The following is a 16,463-nucleotide window of genomic DNA, read 5'->3' as shown; positions in this document are numbered from 1 at the left end:
GAAGGCAGAGAGGCTGCGGCCGGCCTTGGAGGAGCTGGAAGTGGGTAGGAGAGAACTTCACTCCCTCCCCTAGAGACTGGGATCACTGCCGGGGGGGTGGGGGGGGTGGGAAGGAGCGGGGCAGGGGCCGCACATCGGGGGATCGTCCAGGACTCCCACCACCTGTGGAAATCCTCTGACAGGGGAAAGCTTTCACGTGGGGGAGCCCCAGCAAACCAGGGCCCTGGGAGACCAGAATGTGAGAGCTGATCCAATACCCCTTGGTGTGAGTGAAAGTGCCCCTCCTCGCACAACCCACGCTGGGCGCCGCCATCTTGGCTGAAGGCGCAGGGCTCAGAAAACAAGCCTCTCGACCCGCATCTAGTGGCGACAGGCTGTAATTTCAGCCGAATAATAGCATCATGTGCAAAAACCGCTCCTCTACCATCCAGCAATTTATAAAAGCTCCAGTCCAAAAGGAAAACAATAAAAATACAGAAGTAGGTCCTGAGGGCTTGGAAATGGGTAAACTAAGTGAAGAGGAGTTCAGAATAGCTATCCTCAAAATATTCAATGAGGTAAAGGGAAATATAGAGAAGTCAACGAGTTCTGGAGTTACTTCACAAAAGAGATTGAAATTATAAAGAAGAATCAATTAGAAATACTAGAGATGAAAAATACAATGGATCAGATAAAACAGAATACGGATTCCCTGAATGCCCGTGTGCACACCATAGAGGAGCAAATTAGCATAATCGAAGATAGACAGGCTGAATGGCTCCAGACAGAGGAACAGAGAGAACTAAGAATTAAAAAAACTGAAGAAAATCTCAGAGAAATGGCTGACTCAATGAGAAAATGCAACTTAAGAATCATTGGAATTCCTGAGGGCGTGGAAAAGGAACATGAAGCAGAAAGTGTGTTCAACGAAATAATAGAAGAGAACTTCCCAAATCTAGGGCTTGAGAGAGAAATGTATGTGGAGGAAGTTTTCAGATCTCCTAGATTTGTCAATGTAAAAAGACCTACTGCAAGGCACATAGTAGTAAAAATGGCAAAAATGAAGGACAAAGAAAGAATAATCAGGGCAGCAAGGCAGAAGAAAATAACCTACAAAGGAACCCACATCAGACTTTCAGCAGATCTCTCTACAGAAACCTTACAAGCTAGGAGAGATTGGAGTCACATATTCAAAACTTTAAAGGATAAAAATCTTCAGCCAAGAATACTCTATCCAGCAAAAATATCCTTCAGATATGAGGGAGAAATTAAATCTTTTCCAGACAAACAAAAGCTGAGGACTTCGTAGTCACACTACTCCACTACAAGATATCCTCAAGAAGGTTCTCATACCTGAAAAAAGAAAAAAAGGGAATAAAGGGTCACAAAACACAGAGTAGGGAGACAGACAGATAGAATCTGAATAGGATAGCAAATTTTCAATTATAGCATTAGGATAAAGGGAAGGAAATCACAAAAGCAAAGACAATCTTATCACTCTAACCACAAACTCACAACACAAGTTGGAATAAGAGATGAAGATAATAATTTAGGAGGGGAAGAAGAAAGGGACTGAAACAGTCTAGGTTAAGGAAGTAAGAGACCACCAGAAAATGGACTATGTTATACATGAGATTCTGAATACAAACTTCAGGGTAGCCACTAAACTAAAAAACAGAACAGAGACACAAAACATAAATAAGGAAAAATCTAAGAAACACAGCATAAGAAATTGCAGAAGTCACTGGGTAGCTAAAACACACAGGACGAGAAACAAAGGAAACACAGGAAAACCGGAAAATGAGCAACAGAATGACAGCATTAAGCCCTCATGCATCAATCCTCACCCTCAATGTAAACGGATTGAACTCTCCAATAAAAAGACACAGAGTGGCAAAATGGATTAAAGAACAAGATCCAACAACTTGTTGCCTCCAGGAAACACACCTCACCTCCAAGGACAAACATAGGCTAAGAGTGAAAGGATGGGAGACAATACTCCAAGCTAATAGCAAACAAAAGAAAGCAGGTGTCACAATACTTATATCAGACAAAACAGACTTCAAGATAAGACAGGTAAAGAGAGACACAGAGGGACAATATATAATGATCAAAGGAACACTTCATCAAGAAGAAATAACACTTATAAATATCTATGCACCCAACACAGGAGCACCAAAGTTCATAAAGCAACGATTAACAAACCTGAAAGAAGATATCAAAAATAACACAATAATAGTAGGGGACCTCAACACCCCACTCACATTGATGGACAGATCATCCAGACAGAAAATCAACAAAGAAACAGTGGAGCTAAACGAAAAGCTAGAACAGTTGGACTTAATAGACATATATAGAGCACTTCATCCAAAAACAGCAGAATACACGTTCTTCTCAAGCGCGCATGGAACATTCTCAAGGATAGACCATATGTTGGGAAACAAGGCAAGCCCCTACAAATTTAAAAAAATTGAAATAATAACAAGCATCTTCTCCGATCATAATGCTGTAAAGCTAGAAAATAATTACAAGAAAAAAGCTGAGAAAGGCGCGAGGATGCGGAGACTAAACAATACGCTATTGAACAAGCAATGGATCATTGAAGAAATTAAGGAAGAAATCAAAAAATACCTGGAGGCAAATGAAAATGATAACATGCCATACCAACTCATATGGGATGCAGCAAAAGCTGTATTAAGAGGAAAATTCATCGCAATTCAGGCACATCTTGACAAACAAGAAAAATCCCAAATCAGCAATCTTAAAGTACACCTAATTGAATTAGAGAAAGAAGAACAAATAAAGCCCAAAGTCAGCAGAAGGAGAGAAATAATAAAAATCAGAGCAGAAATAAATGCTATTGAAACAAAAAAGGCAGTAGAAAGGATCAATGAAACAAAGAGCTGGTTCTTTGAGAAGATAAATAAAATTGACAAACCCCTAGCCAGACTTACAAAGAAAAAAAAGAGAGAAAGCTCAAATAAACAAAATCAGAAATGAAAGAGGAGAAATAACAACAGACTCCGCAGAAATACAACGGATTATAAGAGAATACTATGAAAAACTATGTGACAGCAAAATGGATAACCAAGAGGAAATGGATAAATTCTTGGACTCCTACAATCTCCCAAAGCTCACTCAAGAAGAAGCAGACAATTTGAACAGACCAATCACAGGGAAAGAGATTGAAACAGCCATCAAAAGCATCCCAAAGAATAAAACCCCAGGACCAGATGGCTTTCCTGGGGAATTCTACCAAACTTTCAGAGAGGATTTAATACACATCCTTTTCAAGCTATTACAAAAAATTAGGGAAGATGGAACACTTCCTAACACATTCTACGAGGGCAACATCATGCTGATACCAAAACCTGACAAGGACAGCACGAAAAAGGAGAACTACAGGCCAATATCACTGATGAACATAGATGCAAAAATTCTCAACAAAATTTTGGCAACCCGAATACAGCAATTCATCAAAAGGATCATACATCATGATCAAGTGGGATTCATACCAGGGACACAGGGATGGTTCAACATCCGCAAATCAATCAACGTGATACACCACATCAACAAACTCAGGAATAAAAACCACATGATCCTCTCAACAGATGCAGAGAAAACATTTGACAAGATCTAACAGCCATTTATGATAAAAAAAAAAAACTCTGAACAGAATGGGGATAGAAGGGAACTACCTCAAGATAATAAAGGCCATATATGACAAACCCACAGCCAACATCATTCTCAATGGGCAAAAACTGAGTGCCATCCCCCTGAGAACAGGAATGAGACAAGGATGCCCTCTATCACCACTCTTATTTAACATAGTTCTGAAGGTCCTGGCCGGAGCAATCAGGCAAGAAAAAGGAATAAAAGGAATCCAAATAGCGGGGGAAGAAGTGAAACTCTTGCTGTTTGCAGACGACATGATCTTCTGTATAGAAAACCCCAAAGAATCCATTGGAAAACTTTTAGAAGTAATCAACAACTACAGCAAAGTTGCAGGGTACAAAATCAATTTACATAAATCAGTAGCATTTCTATACTCTAATAACAAACTAACAGAAAAAGAACTCAAGAACACAATACCATTCACAATCACAACAAAAAGAATAAAATACCTTGGCATGAATTTAACTAAGGAAGTGAAAGACCTATACAATGAAAATTACAAGGCTTTTCTGAAAGAAATGGATGACAACATAAAGAGATGGAAAGACATTCCATGCACATGGATTGGAAGAATAAACATAGTTAGAATGTCCATTCTACCTAAAGCAATCTACAGATTCAACACCATCCCAATCAGAATCCCAATGACGTTCTTTACAGAAATAGAACAAAGAATCCTAAAATTCATATGGGGCAACAAAAGACCCCGAATTGCTAAAGCAATCCTGAGAAAAAAGAACACAGCTGGAGGCATCACTATTCCTGACTTCAAAATATACTGCAAAGCTATAGTAATCAAAACAGCATGGTACTGGTACAAAAACAGGTGCACAGATCAATGGAACAGAATTGAAAGCCCAGAAATAAAACCACACATCTATGGACAACTAATCTTCGACAAAGGAGCTGAGGGCACACAATGGAGAAAAGAAAGTCTTTTCAACAAATGGTGCTGGGAAAACTGTAAAGCCATATGCAAAAGAATGAAAATTGACCATTCTTTTTCACCATTCACCAAAATAAACTCAAAATGAATCAAAGACCTAAAGCTGAGACCTGAAACCGTAAGGCTTCCAGAAGAAAATGTAGGCAGTACACTCTTTGACCTCAGTATTAAAAGGATCTTTTCGGACACCATGTCTTCTCAGACAAGGGAAACAATAGAAAGAATAAACAAATGGGACTTCATCAGACTAAAGAGCTTCTTCAAGGCAAGGGAAAACAGGATTGAAACAAAAAAACAACCCACTAACTGGGAAAAAATATTTGCAAGTAATACATCCGACAAAGGCTTAATAGCCATAATATATAAGGAACTCACACAACTCAACAACAAAAAATTAAACAACCCAATCAAAAAATGGGCAGGAGACATGAACAGACATTTCTCCAAAGAAAATATACGGATGGCCAATAGGCACATGAAAAGATGCTCATCATTGCTGATCATCAGGGAAATGCAAATCAAAACTACACTAAGATATCACCTTACACCCATTAGAGTGACAGAAATAACTAAAACAAATAGTAACAAATGTTGGAGAGGTTGTGGAAAAGAGGAACCCTCATACACTGCTGGTGGGAATGCAAACTGGTGCAGCCGCTATGGAAAACAGTATGGAGCTTCCTCAAAAAATTAAAAATAGAACTACCATATGATCCAGCTATTTCACTACTGGGTATCTATCCAAAGAGCTTGAAGTCAGCAATTCTAAAAGTCCTATGCACCCCAATGTTTATTGCAGCATTATTTACAATCGCCAAGATGTGGAAGCAACCTAAGTGCCCATCAAGAGATGATTGGATAAAGAAGATGTGGTATGTTTATACAATGGAATACTTCTCAGCCATAAAAAAGAACAAAATTGTCCCATTTGCAACAACATGGATGGACCTTGAGGGAATTATGTTAAGTGAAATAAGCCAGATAGAAAAGGACAATCTCTGTATGACTCCACTCATATGAGGAATTTAAATCTGTGAACAAAGAGAACAGATTAGTGGCTACCAGGGGAAACGGGGGGGTAGGGGGTGGGCACAAAGCGTGAAGGGGTGCACCTACAACACGACTGACAGACAATAATATACAACTGAAATTTCACAAGATTGTAACCTATCATTAACTCAAAAAAAAATTTAAAAAAAAAAGCATATGCTCTGTATTGATACCAGTATTTGGCAGTACTTATCTGTAAGAAAAGAAATTTTCAATTAGGAAATATGTAAAATCTCATTACAGATCAACATTAACAGATGAACATCTGCAATTGTAGGGGAGGCAAAATAGTGCCTTTACCTTCTTAGGGTCTTTGGCTGGGTCTGAGAATTGAATTGACATAAAATAGATTAATGTGAGAAAAACATACGGATTTATTTGATATAAGCTTTACGTGATATGGTAGCTCTTATAAGGAAATGAAGACTCACAGAAGTGGCAAACCTAAATGTTTTTATACTAGGTTGAACAAAGGGACAGCTGTGGAAGAGTAACTAAAATATATGGGAAGGAAGATAAGTTATTTTGACAAGGTCTCTCTGTACAGAATTTTCTCCACCTCAACTCCCCATCTCTGGTGATAAGAATGTTTCTTTCTCCCTGGTATAGAGGCTATCTTTTACATGAGATTTTTATCTCCAACTTTTAGGAAGAAAGGAGGGAGGTCAGAACATTCTTAAACCTGCTGTTTTTTAAGTGCCTTTAGCGTAAAATAATCCTTGTGCCAAAATAATTTGGGAGTGGCATATTCTGCCTCCCTTTGCAATCAGTTTTTTTTCCAGCTTTATTGATGTACACTTGACAGTAAATCTCATATATATTTAAGGTGTACTCTTAGCATAATGTCTTCTAGTTCATCCATGTTGTTGCAGATGATAGAATTCTGCCACATTTTAGAATCACTTTTTTTTCCAGCTTTATTATGGTACAGTTGACAATAAACATTGTGTATATTTAAGGTGTACAGTGTGATGGTTCAATATAAATATAGTTGTGAAGTGATTATCACAAACTAATTAACACATCCATCACCTCACATAGTTACCTTTTTGTGTGTGTGGTGAAAATGCTTAAGAGCTACTCTCAGCAAATTTCAGGTATACGATATATTATTATTGACTATAGTCACTATGCTGTACATTAAATCCAAAGAACTTATTCATCATATAACTAAGTTTGTGCCCTTTGAGCAGCATCTCCCACCCTCTCCCCCCCAGTCCCTGGCAACCACCATTCTACTCTCTGCTCTGTGAGTTTGACTTTTTTAGATTCCACATGTAAATGAGATCATACAATATTTATCTTTCTGTGTCTGGCTTATTTCACTTAGCGTAATGTCTTCTAGGTTCATCTGTGTTGTTGCAGATGGTAGAATTTCCTTCTTTTCTGTGACTGAATAATATTCCATTGTGTGTGTGTATATGTATATATATAACATTTACCCATTCATCAGTTGATGGACAGTTTCCACATCTTAACTATTGTGAATAGTACTACCGTGAAGATAGGAGTGCAGATAATCTCTCTGAGATGCTGATTTCCTTTCCTTAGATATATACCCATAAGTGGAATTGCTGGATCATATGATAGTTCTATTTTTAATTTTTTGAGGAACCTTCACACTGTTTTCTATAGCACAATCATTTTTGATGATAGAGAACACTAACTTTGAATTTCAGTTAAGTGAAATGTTATTCCACCTTCAAAAAAGAATTCCATTGTTCTCATTAGTAAACCTGTACTATAAAGAATTGTACTCACATATTTTTATTATATTTTAAGTTTTGTCAAAAAAATCGGAAATTTGTTTTCTCTTGTTACATAAGTACCTTCATAATATCCTTTATATTGCCTCTTGGCCTCCAAAGCATAAGATATGTGCTCCTTCGCCCAATATAGAAAGTTTGCCAACCCCATCTAATGGTCTCATTAGGATTCCAGCCCATTTTGTTTTGAAGGAGTAGCCAGTAACCTAATAAGAGGATGTAAAACTGGAAGCCCTGGAGTACATATATTTAGGAGGATTCCGAATTCTTTAACTGTATTTCTAAATTCTGCACGGGACCGAGGCTTAAAGTTGACAATATTTCCTTCCCCTGATGATTTTGTGAAATTTCTGAGTGGAAATTGTGAGACAATTATGGTCAAAAGGGGTAGAGAGTTTGTTGAGAGTATGGGAGTTCGGTATTGAGAGAGAGCAGTGGGATAGGAAGGAGATGAAGGAGCAGGGGAAGAGGGTGGAGAAGAGGTGCAAGGAAAGAAGAGTGGGTGGTGCTCAAGTTGTCCCATTGTTGGTCAGCCAGCGGAAGTACCTCGAGTGGGCTTCTAAGTCCTTTTGTCATACCCTAGTAGTGTAACATCCTTGCTTTTAGGTACAATAAGATATTTTCAGTTTATCTTATACATTTCCTGCCCCAGATGGAGAATCTGCCATTTCTAAAAGGAGCCCCTTTTCCTTAGTGGGAAATAAAATTGAGGGACTGTACTCTGGGCATTAGGGGTACTCATTTTTAATAGGTTGACGTATTTTTAAGGTCTTTTCAGTGGGCGGAGCTAGGAAATAACTTCTTTTTTTCTTCTTAAGAGAGAAAATACATAAGTTATTCTGATAAACTCTCTTGGTTTTTTTCTTTGGGTTTTGTATCTTTGTTTTTCACTCTGAAAAATCTTAATTCCTAATTCATTAACATAACTAAAATAATTACATATTTCATTTATTCTTATGTGTGTATACATATAGAGAGAGAGAGTGTAGTGCAATTTCAGAATAATGTTATCAGTATTAATGCTCTCAGGGTGATTTAAGATTTCTTTGCTTTTCTTTTTATCTTTAGTGTATATCCCACTCAGTAGGTATAGTCAAATTCCTGTGTTTTAGAGTCACGTGAAATTTCTCTCTGTATGGATAGACCCTCAAACAGATATAAAATTAGGTTCATTGTTTCATTTTGCTTTCGATTTTTAGAAATAATTTTGATTAATTTTTATTTTATAATTTGTAAAACATTTACGTGATTCTAAAGTCAAATCTACTTCACAAAATACTTCAGAGAAATCTAGCTTCCATCTCTGTCCTTTCCACCCTATTCTTTCCCTCTCTCATAGGTAAGCGTTTTAAAAATTAATTTTGGAATTATTTTTTTCCATTAAAAAATACAGTAAAATATGGGCCGGCCCCATGGTCGATTGGTTAAGTTCACATGCTCCGCTTGGTGGCTCAGGGTTTTGCTGGTTCAAATCCTGGGCTCGGACATGGCACCGCTCATCAAGCCATGCTGAAGTGGCGTCCCACAAGCCACAACTATAGAAGAACCACAACTGAAAATACACAACTATGTACTGGGGGCCTTTGGGAGAAAGGGGAAAAACAAAATCTTTAAAAAAAAAAAAAAAAAGAAAGAAAAGAAAAGCTATTAAAAAAAAAAAACGTATGTACTGGTATTAACCCCCTGCCTTTTCATAAATAAGGCATACTATGCATACTTTCCGTCCTTGCTTTTTTTGCTTGACAATGTGTCCTGGGGAGCATTCCATAACAGTAAAGGGAGACATTTCCTTGTCCTTCTTATACTCCAATTTTTTGGATACAACATGGTTTATTCAGTCATTCCCCCATAGTGATTTCCAGTCTTTTGCTATTAAGATATCATGAAGAGCTTTATATATATGTCAAAGGAAATATTTAAAGTATAAAGTTTGAGAAAACAGTAATAGAGTAATATTTTTTCCCTTTTTTTTTTTGAGGAAGATTAGTCCTGAGCTAACATCCGCTCCCAATCCTCTTCTTTTTGCTGAAGAAGATTGGCCCTGAGCTAACATCTGTGCCCATCTTCCTCTATTTTATATGTGGGACACCTGCCACATAAGCCATGTGTAGGTCCACACCCAGGATCTGAACCCGAGGCCGCCAAAGTGGAGCATGCACTTAAACACTGTGCCACTGGGCTGGCCCCTTTTCCTGTTTTTTTCTACTTTGAGCTAAAAGTGAAGAATTCCTTCCTATATGAAGCTTAAATAACTCATATATTTTAGGTAATATTGAAAAGAGAATCTTATTAAACTGCTTTTATCTCACTGCAAATGCAGATTTCTCCCCCCTTCCCTTTTTTATTGTGGTAAAAAAACTAACATAAAATTTATCATCTTACACATTTCAAGTGTACAATTCAGAAGTGTTAAGTATATTCACAATGCTATAAAACAGATCTCTAGAACTTTTTTGTCTTGAAAAATTGAAACTATTCCCATAAACAGTGACTCCCCTTTCCTGCTCTCTAACCTCTGGTAACCACCATTCTACTTCTGTTTCTGTGTATTTGACTGCTGTAGATACCTCATATAAACAGAATCATACAATATTTGTCTTTTTGACCAACATATTTCACTTAGCATAATGTCCTGAATGTTCATCCATGTGAGAGGATTTCCTTTTTAGGGCTGAATAATGTTCCGTTGTATGTATATTCCATGATTTGTTTATCCATTCATCCATCTATGAACAAATTTTGGTTGCTTCCACTTCTTGGCTATTGTGAATAGTGCTGCTATGAACATCGATGTGTAAATATCTCTTTTGAGACCCAGCTTTTAACTTTTTGGATATATACCCAGAAGTGAGATTGCTAGGTCATGTGGTAGTGTTTAATTTTTGAGGAATCTCCATATTGTTTTTCCATAGTGTTTGCCCCATTTTACAATCCCACCAGCAAGCACAAGGTTTCCAATTTCTTTGCATCCTCCCTAGCACTTGTTATTTTATGGGTTTTGGGGCAGAGTGGGGGTTTGTTTTTGTTTTTGTTTTTGTTTTTTTGATAGTAGCCATTCTCATGGGTATGAGGCGATACCTCCTGTGGTTTTGGTTTGCATCTCTCTGATCATTAGTGATCTGAGCATCTTTTCATGTGCTTGTTGCTCATGTATATCATCTTTAGAGAAAGATCTATTCAAGTCCTTGGCCTATCTTTTAGTCAGGTTGCAAATCCAAATTTCTTATAATAACCTGATTTTTTGCTGGTAGTTAGCATATTTAACATAGTCTTAAAGAGAATATATTATGTTAATCTAAAATGTGAATGACAAGAATATATATGAGCTAAATGTGTTTTGTAATTCTTTTCTTATAGGACTATTTAGAAACCAAAAAATATTAAGAGAATATAGAGACTTTCTGGGAAACACCAAGGTAAGGATATCTTTCTGATAATGTTATGTGTGTATGTGTTGCACAGCGAAATCCTAGTATCAGTCTGTTGTGGAATTTTAGCATGTCAGTGATCCTAATCCAAAATTTTCTTGAACACATTGTAATTTACTGAATTACGTTCTATTTGCTTCTAATTTTATTGAAATTTTAAAAATTGGGGCATAAGTTCTCTTTAAATTCATAACTTTATTATAAATCATAAGCATATAGATTAGATGAAGGAAAATATTTTCTTAGGTTTCTAAGATTTAGCTCTCTCATATATACTCTTAATTTCCTTTATCCTCTTTCCTTCGACTCCTGACCCTGGTTAAACATTCAAACTGCCACTTCTCTGCTTGAACCAGAGAAGCTCAGCCCTCGGAGGAGACAATTACACAGCCATTTTGATTATTCTTTCTTTATTATATGAGTATACAAAATCAGTGGACATTCAATATTATTTGACAGTCTTAGTAAACTTCCATGCTAGATTCGCTCTCCCAATCTGAGAGATATATATCGCATACCTTTTCCTCTCTTCCCAAATTTCCTACAACCTCTCTTCTCTCTGCAGCTGATGACCTTGTTTCCATTTCATTGAAAAAATAGATGAAAATCTGATAAAAGTACCTCATCTTTCCATTACCAGATTTGCTAACTTATTTACATGTGTGCCACAATACTCTTTTTTTTCCTGCTAGAAAAAAATTAATATTGAGACCAGAATAGAAAGTTTGCCTTTACCGTCTCATCTCTTATTCTCCCCTGAATCTTCTCCAATTGAACTTTCATCCCCACCACTCCACTGAAATAGCTCTTACCAGAGCCATCAACACTTCCAAGACACCAAGTAGTCGTGTCCAGAATCAGCTTTGCATTTAAACTTAGCTGAGGTGGATCTCCTATTAAGAAGTGCATCTCCTGTCTGGAGAAAAGGCTCTCATGCAAGTTGTCTCTTTTCTTCTGAGTTACATTTGAGACATTGCTCCCTTCTTGTAAAATTTAGAAATTGGCTATGATGACAACTCTAATCATATCTTATTTAATTTTATTTCCCATTCATTATATTCAGAACCTTTTAATTTCCATTTCCCCTTTGAGCCCTGTATTTCTGGCACCCCAGTGCTGCACTGGAGGTATGAACTCTATTCAGTGGTAGAGCTTCCATATGTCTTACGAGGCAGCATTTTATTTCTGTGCCGTGACGGCTCCTGCCACTGCCTCTTGCTGTGGAATAACTTAGGCTGGTGAGACCTGCCTCCTGGGAAGATTTATTCCTAGCCCTTATGTGAGTTTCACATGGAGGATCATACTCACCAGATTTTTGAATAGTAGCTGTCAACTTCTGAAATCTGTGTCACCAGAGGCCTTTTGAAGATTAGTACTCCTCAGCTTCGAAAGCTTCCATGTTTTAAATAGGATTTCTTTCTATTACACTCTTTTTTGTAGTAATAGTATAAAACTTGAGTATTTAATTTCCCTCTACTGTTCCCATATTCGTGTTAGGAACACTTGCTATCCTCCTGAAGATGGTTGCTTTCCTTCTCTAAAACATGTGGCGCCAGTAATTTTAGCCGGAGTTAAATATCTTCTTTTACTTCTTTTTTCCTTTCTGACCCAGACATTTGTTTTTCTATTATATTCTTCTTTGTCTTATGGGAATTCCAATAGTGAGATATATGAATTTGCTATGTTCTGCATCTGGTTTTATTTTTAATTTTTTTGTGAGAAAGATTGGCCCTGAGCTAATATCTGTAGCTGATCTTCCTCTTTTTTTCTTGAGGAAGATTGTCGTTGAGCTAACATCTGTGCTAATTTTCCTCTATTTTATGTGGGATGCTGCCACAGCATGACTTGATGAGTCGTGCTAAGTCTGTGCCCAGGATCCAGACCTTCGAACCTGGGGCTGCCGTAGTGGAGTGCACAAACTTAACCTCTCGCCACCAACCCATGCATCTGTTTTTAAAGCAATCTATCTATATCTAGCCCTCTGATGTATAATTTCTCATTATCCTTTAATACATTTCCCCTTTATTACGTTTCTACTTTCTTGTGCCTTGTGTTTCTGCTTTTTTGTGCCTCCCTTAGAATCCTAATTTTGTGAATTTCTTGAGGTAGCCTTTCAGAGCATTAGAAGTATCTTCATCTCCACTTGCAATGATAGTATCACCTTGAAGTGACCAGTAGTGCTTTGAGTATTTTATGCTGATTTTCTGGGTAGTCTTCTCTGAAATCTTTCCAAATTTTCTATTTTTGTTCTAATGTTTTAAAAAACTTACTATGAAAAATTGCAAATATATACAAAAATAGAAAAAATAGATGTTTTATCTACTCCTCATCCAGTTTCAATAATTATCAACAGTTTGGCCATTCTCTTCTTTAAGGAGCAGTTCTCCAATTGCTTTTATTATGGAACTTATGAGTGGCTTTAACAGGATGCTTCCCAAGAGGCTTGTGAATCCTGGCTCCTTGTGGATCTCTTGCTTTTCCAGATTTTGCTTCTCTCTCTCTTTTTTTTTCCCCATTCTTTTTAAATTGAGATAACATTGGCTTATAACATTATATAAATTTCAGCTGACATCATTATATTTTGACCCCTGTGTAGACTACATCATATTCACCACCCAAAGACTAATTACCGTCCATCACCACACACATGAGTCCAGTCACTCCTTTCACCCTTCTCCCTCCCCTCTTCCCCTCTGGTAACTACCAGTGTAATCTCTGTATCTATATGTTTGTTTGTTGTTGTTAGTGTTGTTTTTATCTTCTGTTTTTGAGTGAGGTCATACACTGTTTACTTTCTCCGGCTGACTTATTTCACTTGGCATAATACCCTCAACGTCCATCCACATTGTCTCAAATGGCAAGATTTCATCTTTTTATAGCTGAGCAGTATTCCGTTGTGTATATATACCACATCTTCATTATCTGTTTGTCCCTTGATGGGCACCTAGGTTGTTTCCAAGTCTTGGCTATTGTGAATAATGCTGCAGTGAACAGTGGGGTGCATATATCTTTACACATTCATGTTTTCATGTTCTTTGGATAAATACCCAGGAGTGGTATAGCTGGATCATATGGTATTTCTGTTCTTTATCTTTTTGAGGAAGATCAGCCCTGAGCTAACTACTGCCAATCCTCCTCTTTTTGCTGAGGAAGACTGGCCCTGAGCTAACATCCATGCCCATCTTCCTCTACTCTATATTTGGGATGCCTACCACAGCATGGCTTGCCAAGCGGTGCCATGTCCGCACCTGGGATCCGAACTGGCAAACCCTGGGCCGCCGAAGCGGAACATGCACACTTAACCACTGCGCCACCGGGTCGGCCCTAGACTGTCTTGAGTTTCTAGAGAATAAGGTGTTCAGAGGAAAAAGGAATACCTGCTACTGGTGGTGGGCACTTACACACTTCTTCCTTCTCTGATTTCCATGAAGAGAGATTTTTTTTCCCCTGATACTCTTGGTCTCTTGCATATTAACCTCCCCTCCTCCCCACTGGCCCCCTGCAGGTTGACTAAGTTTAGTGAGGTAAGTAAACTGGTAAGCTTGGGAGAGAATGCTGGGCCTACTTAGCTACCTCCTTTACTTTGGGATTTGGTACACATTCTCTTCTGTTCGACCATGATTCTGTATCTGGGAAAAGGGATAAAGCTGGCTATAATTTACTGGGTACGTCTAAATAGAAGAGTCTTTAAAATCTAATGCACTGGCTTGGAACTTTGAGAAACAGCTGAGGAAAATAAATAAATAATGAAATTTCAGGTTGATAGTGGGGCTGTGCCATGTAAAAATTTGTTTTTGGTAAGACCATCACTGCTTACGGCAGTACTGTATTGTCCCCTGGCAGGCAGGCCACAATGATCTTGAATCAGTAGAAATTAGCTCTCATTTGAAAGTGCACGTTCTGTAGAACAGGCTACTGTAGCTTAAACTTGAATTGTACAGATGCATCTGGGCCAATTTTGCCAAGAAAAGCTGAGAAAGGATTCCATTTCAGGTATTAGGGGAGAAAAATGCTTTTTTTGGGGGGGGCGGGGTGCACTTTAATAGCATTTTGCAGTCAAGTCTGCAGGCCAGGACTTTAAAGATCACCTCCTAAGTTCCCTGTGCACAAGAAGCAAAAGAGGAAGCTTCAAGCTTTAAACATTAGGGTCAGGTCTTGACAAACAGTGAGCAATGAGATGCCCCAAATTCTGTTTTGAACTGCTTTCAGGGCTAAAACAAGGAACTGGGCAGGGACAAATCTTGTCCATATGGTTTCAACTTGAACTTAGATTTGTAAACTATAAAATCTAACCACAGTTCTAGATTTCTGAGTTCTACTGATTCTTGATAAATAAAGACCAGAGTATGTGTGTTTTATTATGTTGTTATAATGAGAGTATGCTGTAATCTTTTGGTTGAATAGAGAAAAAACTCAATGAAATTATTATAGGAAGAGTAAGTAGAAAATGAACACAAATAAATGAAAATATGCTGCTTAAAGTGGCAGAGGAAAAAGATTTCTTTAGAAGAAAAGTTTGAGAACTTGTGGGATGAACAAGACAGATAGGGAAATGAAATGAGATCTTTAAAACCAGAATAGAGGGGCCAGCTCTGTGGCCGAGTGGTTAAGTTCACGCGCTCCGCTGTGGCGGCCCAGGGTTCGGATCCTGGGCACGGACATGGCACCGCTCGTCAGGCCACGTTGAGGCGACATCCCACATCCCACAACTAGAAGGACCTGCAACTAAGATACACAACTGTGTACAGGGAGGCTTTGGGGAGATAAAGCAGAAAAACAAAAAAGATTGGCAACAGTTGTTAGCCCAGGTGCCAATCCTTAAAAAAAAAAAAAAAAAAAGCAAGATTGGCAACAGTCATTAGCCCAGGTGCCAATCTTTAAAAAAAAAAAAAAACCAGACTAGAATCTTATAATAAGGAAAAAGAGATTCACTGAGTTCAAATTGTTCTGATAAAGAAGGCTGTAGAAAAGGTGAAAATGTGTTGGTAATAACTAAGTCAGAAATAGTGACAAGGTCCAAGGAAATCTAGTAGCAAGAGAAGCAAAATCTGCACAGCAAAGGAAACCATTAACAAAATGAAAACACAAGCTAATGATTAGGAGAAGATATTTGCAAGCCGTATATCTGATATGCAGTTAATATTCACAATATATGAAGAACTCATACAAGTCAACAACAATAATAAAAACAACCCAAGTGAAAAATGGGCAAAGGATCTGAACAGACATTTTTCCAAAGAAGATATATAGAAGGCCAACAGGCACATGAAAAGATATTCAACATCACTAATTATTAGGGACATGCAAATCAAAACCAGAATGAGATATCACCTCAAGTCCGTCAAAATGGGTATAATTAACAAGACAAGAAATAAGTATTGGAGAGGATGTGGAGAAAAGGGAACTCTCATAGACTATTGGTGGGAGTGCAAACTGGTACAGCCACTACGGAAAACAGTAGGGAAATTCCTCAAAAAATTAAGAATAAAGGGGCCGGCCCGGTGGCGCAGCAGTTAAGTTCGCACGTTCCGCTTTGGCAGCGCAGGGTTCACCCTTTCGGATCCCGGGTGCGGACATGGCACTGCTCATGAAGCCATGCTGTGGTAGGCGTCCCACGTG

The 16,463-nt window shown here is 38.0% G+C and overlaps 1 protein-coding gene across 1 annotated transcript in view; it reads left to right on the top strand.

Annotated features, from left to right (window-relative positions):
* The window catches only part of SLC30A9 (solute carrier family 30 member 9), a 102,218-nt gene that overhangs the window by 47,713 nt on the left and 38,042 nt on the right, over positions 1 to 16,463 (top strand). The window contains exon 7 of the mRNA XM_070615038.1: positions 10,774 to 10,832. Coding sequence (XP_070471139.1) covers positions 10,774 to 10,832 — 59 coding nt within the window. The remainder of the gene's footprint in view (positions 1 to 10,773; positions 10,833 to 16,463) is intronic.

Source organism: Equus przewalskii, chromosome 3, assembly GCF_037783145.1.
Source record: "Equus przewalskii isolate Varuska chromosome 3, EquPr2, whole genome shotgun sequence".
NCBI classification, from domain to species: Eukaryota; Metazoa; Chordata; class Mammalia; order Perissodactyla; family Equidae; genus Equus; species Equus przewalskii.
This window is presented reverse-complemented; position numbering and strand designations above follow the sequence as displayed.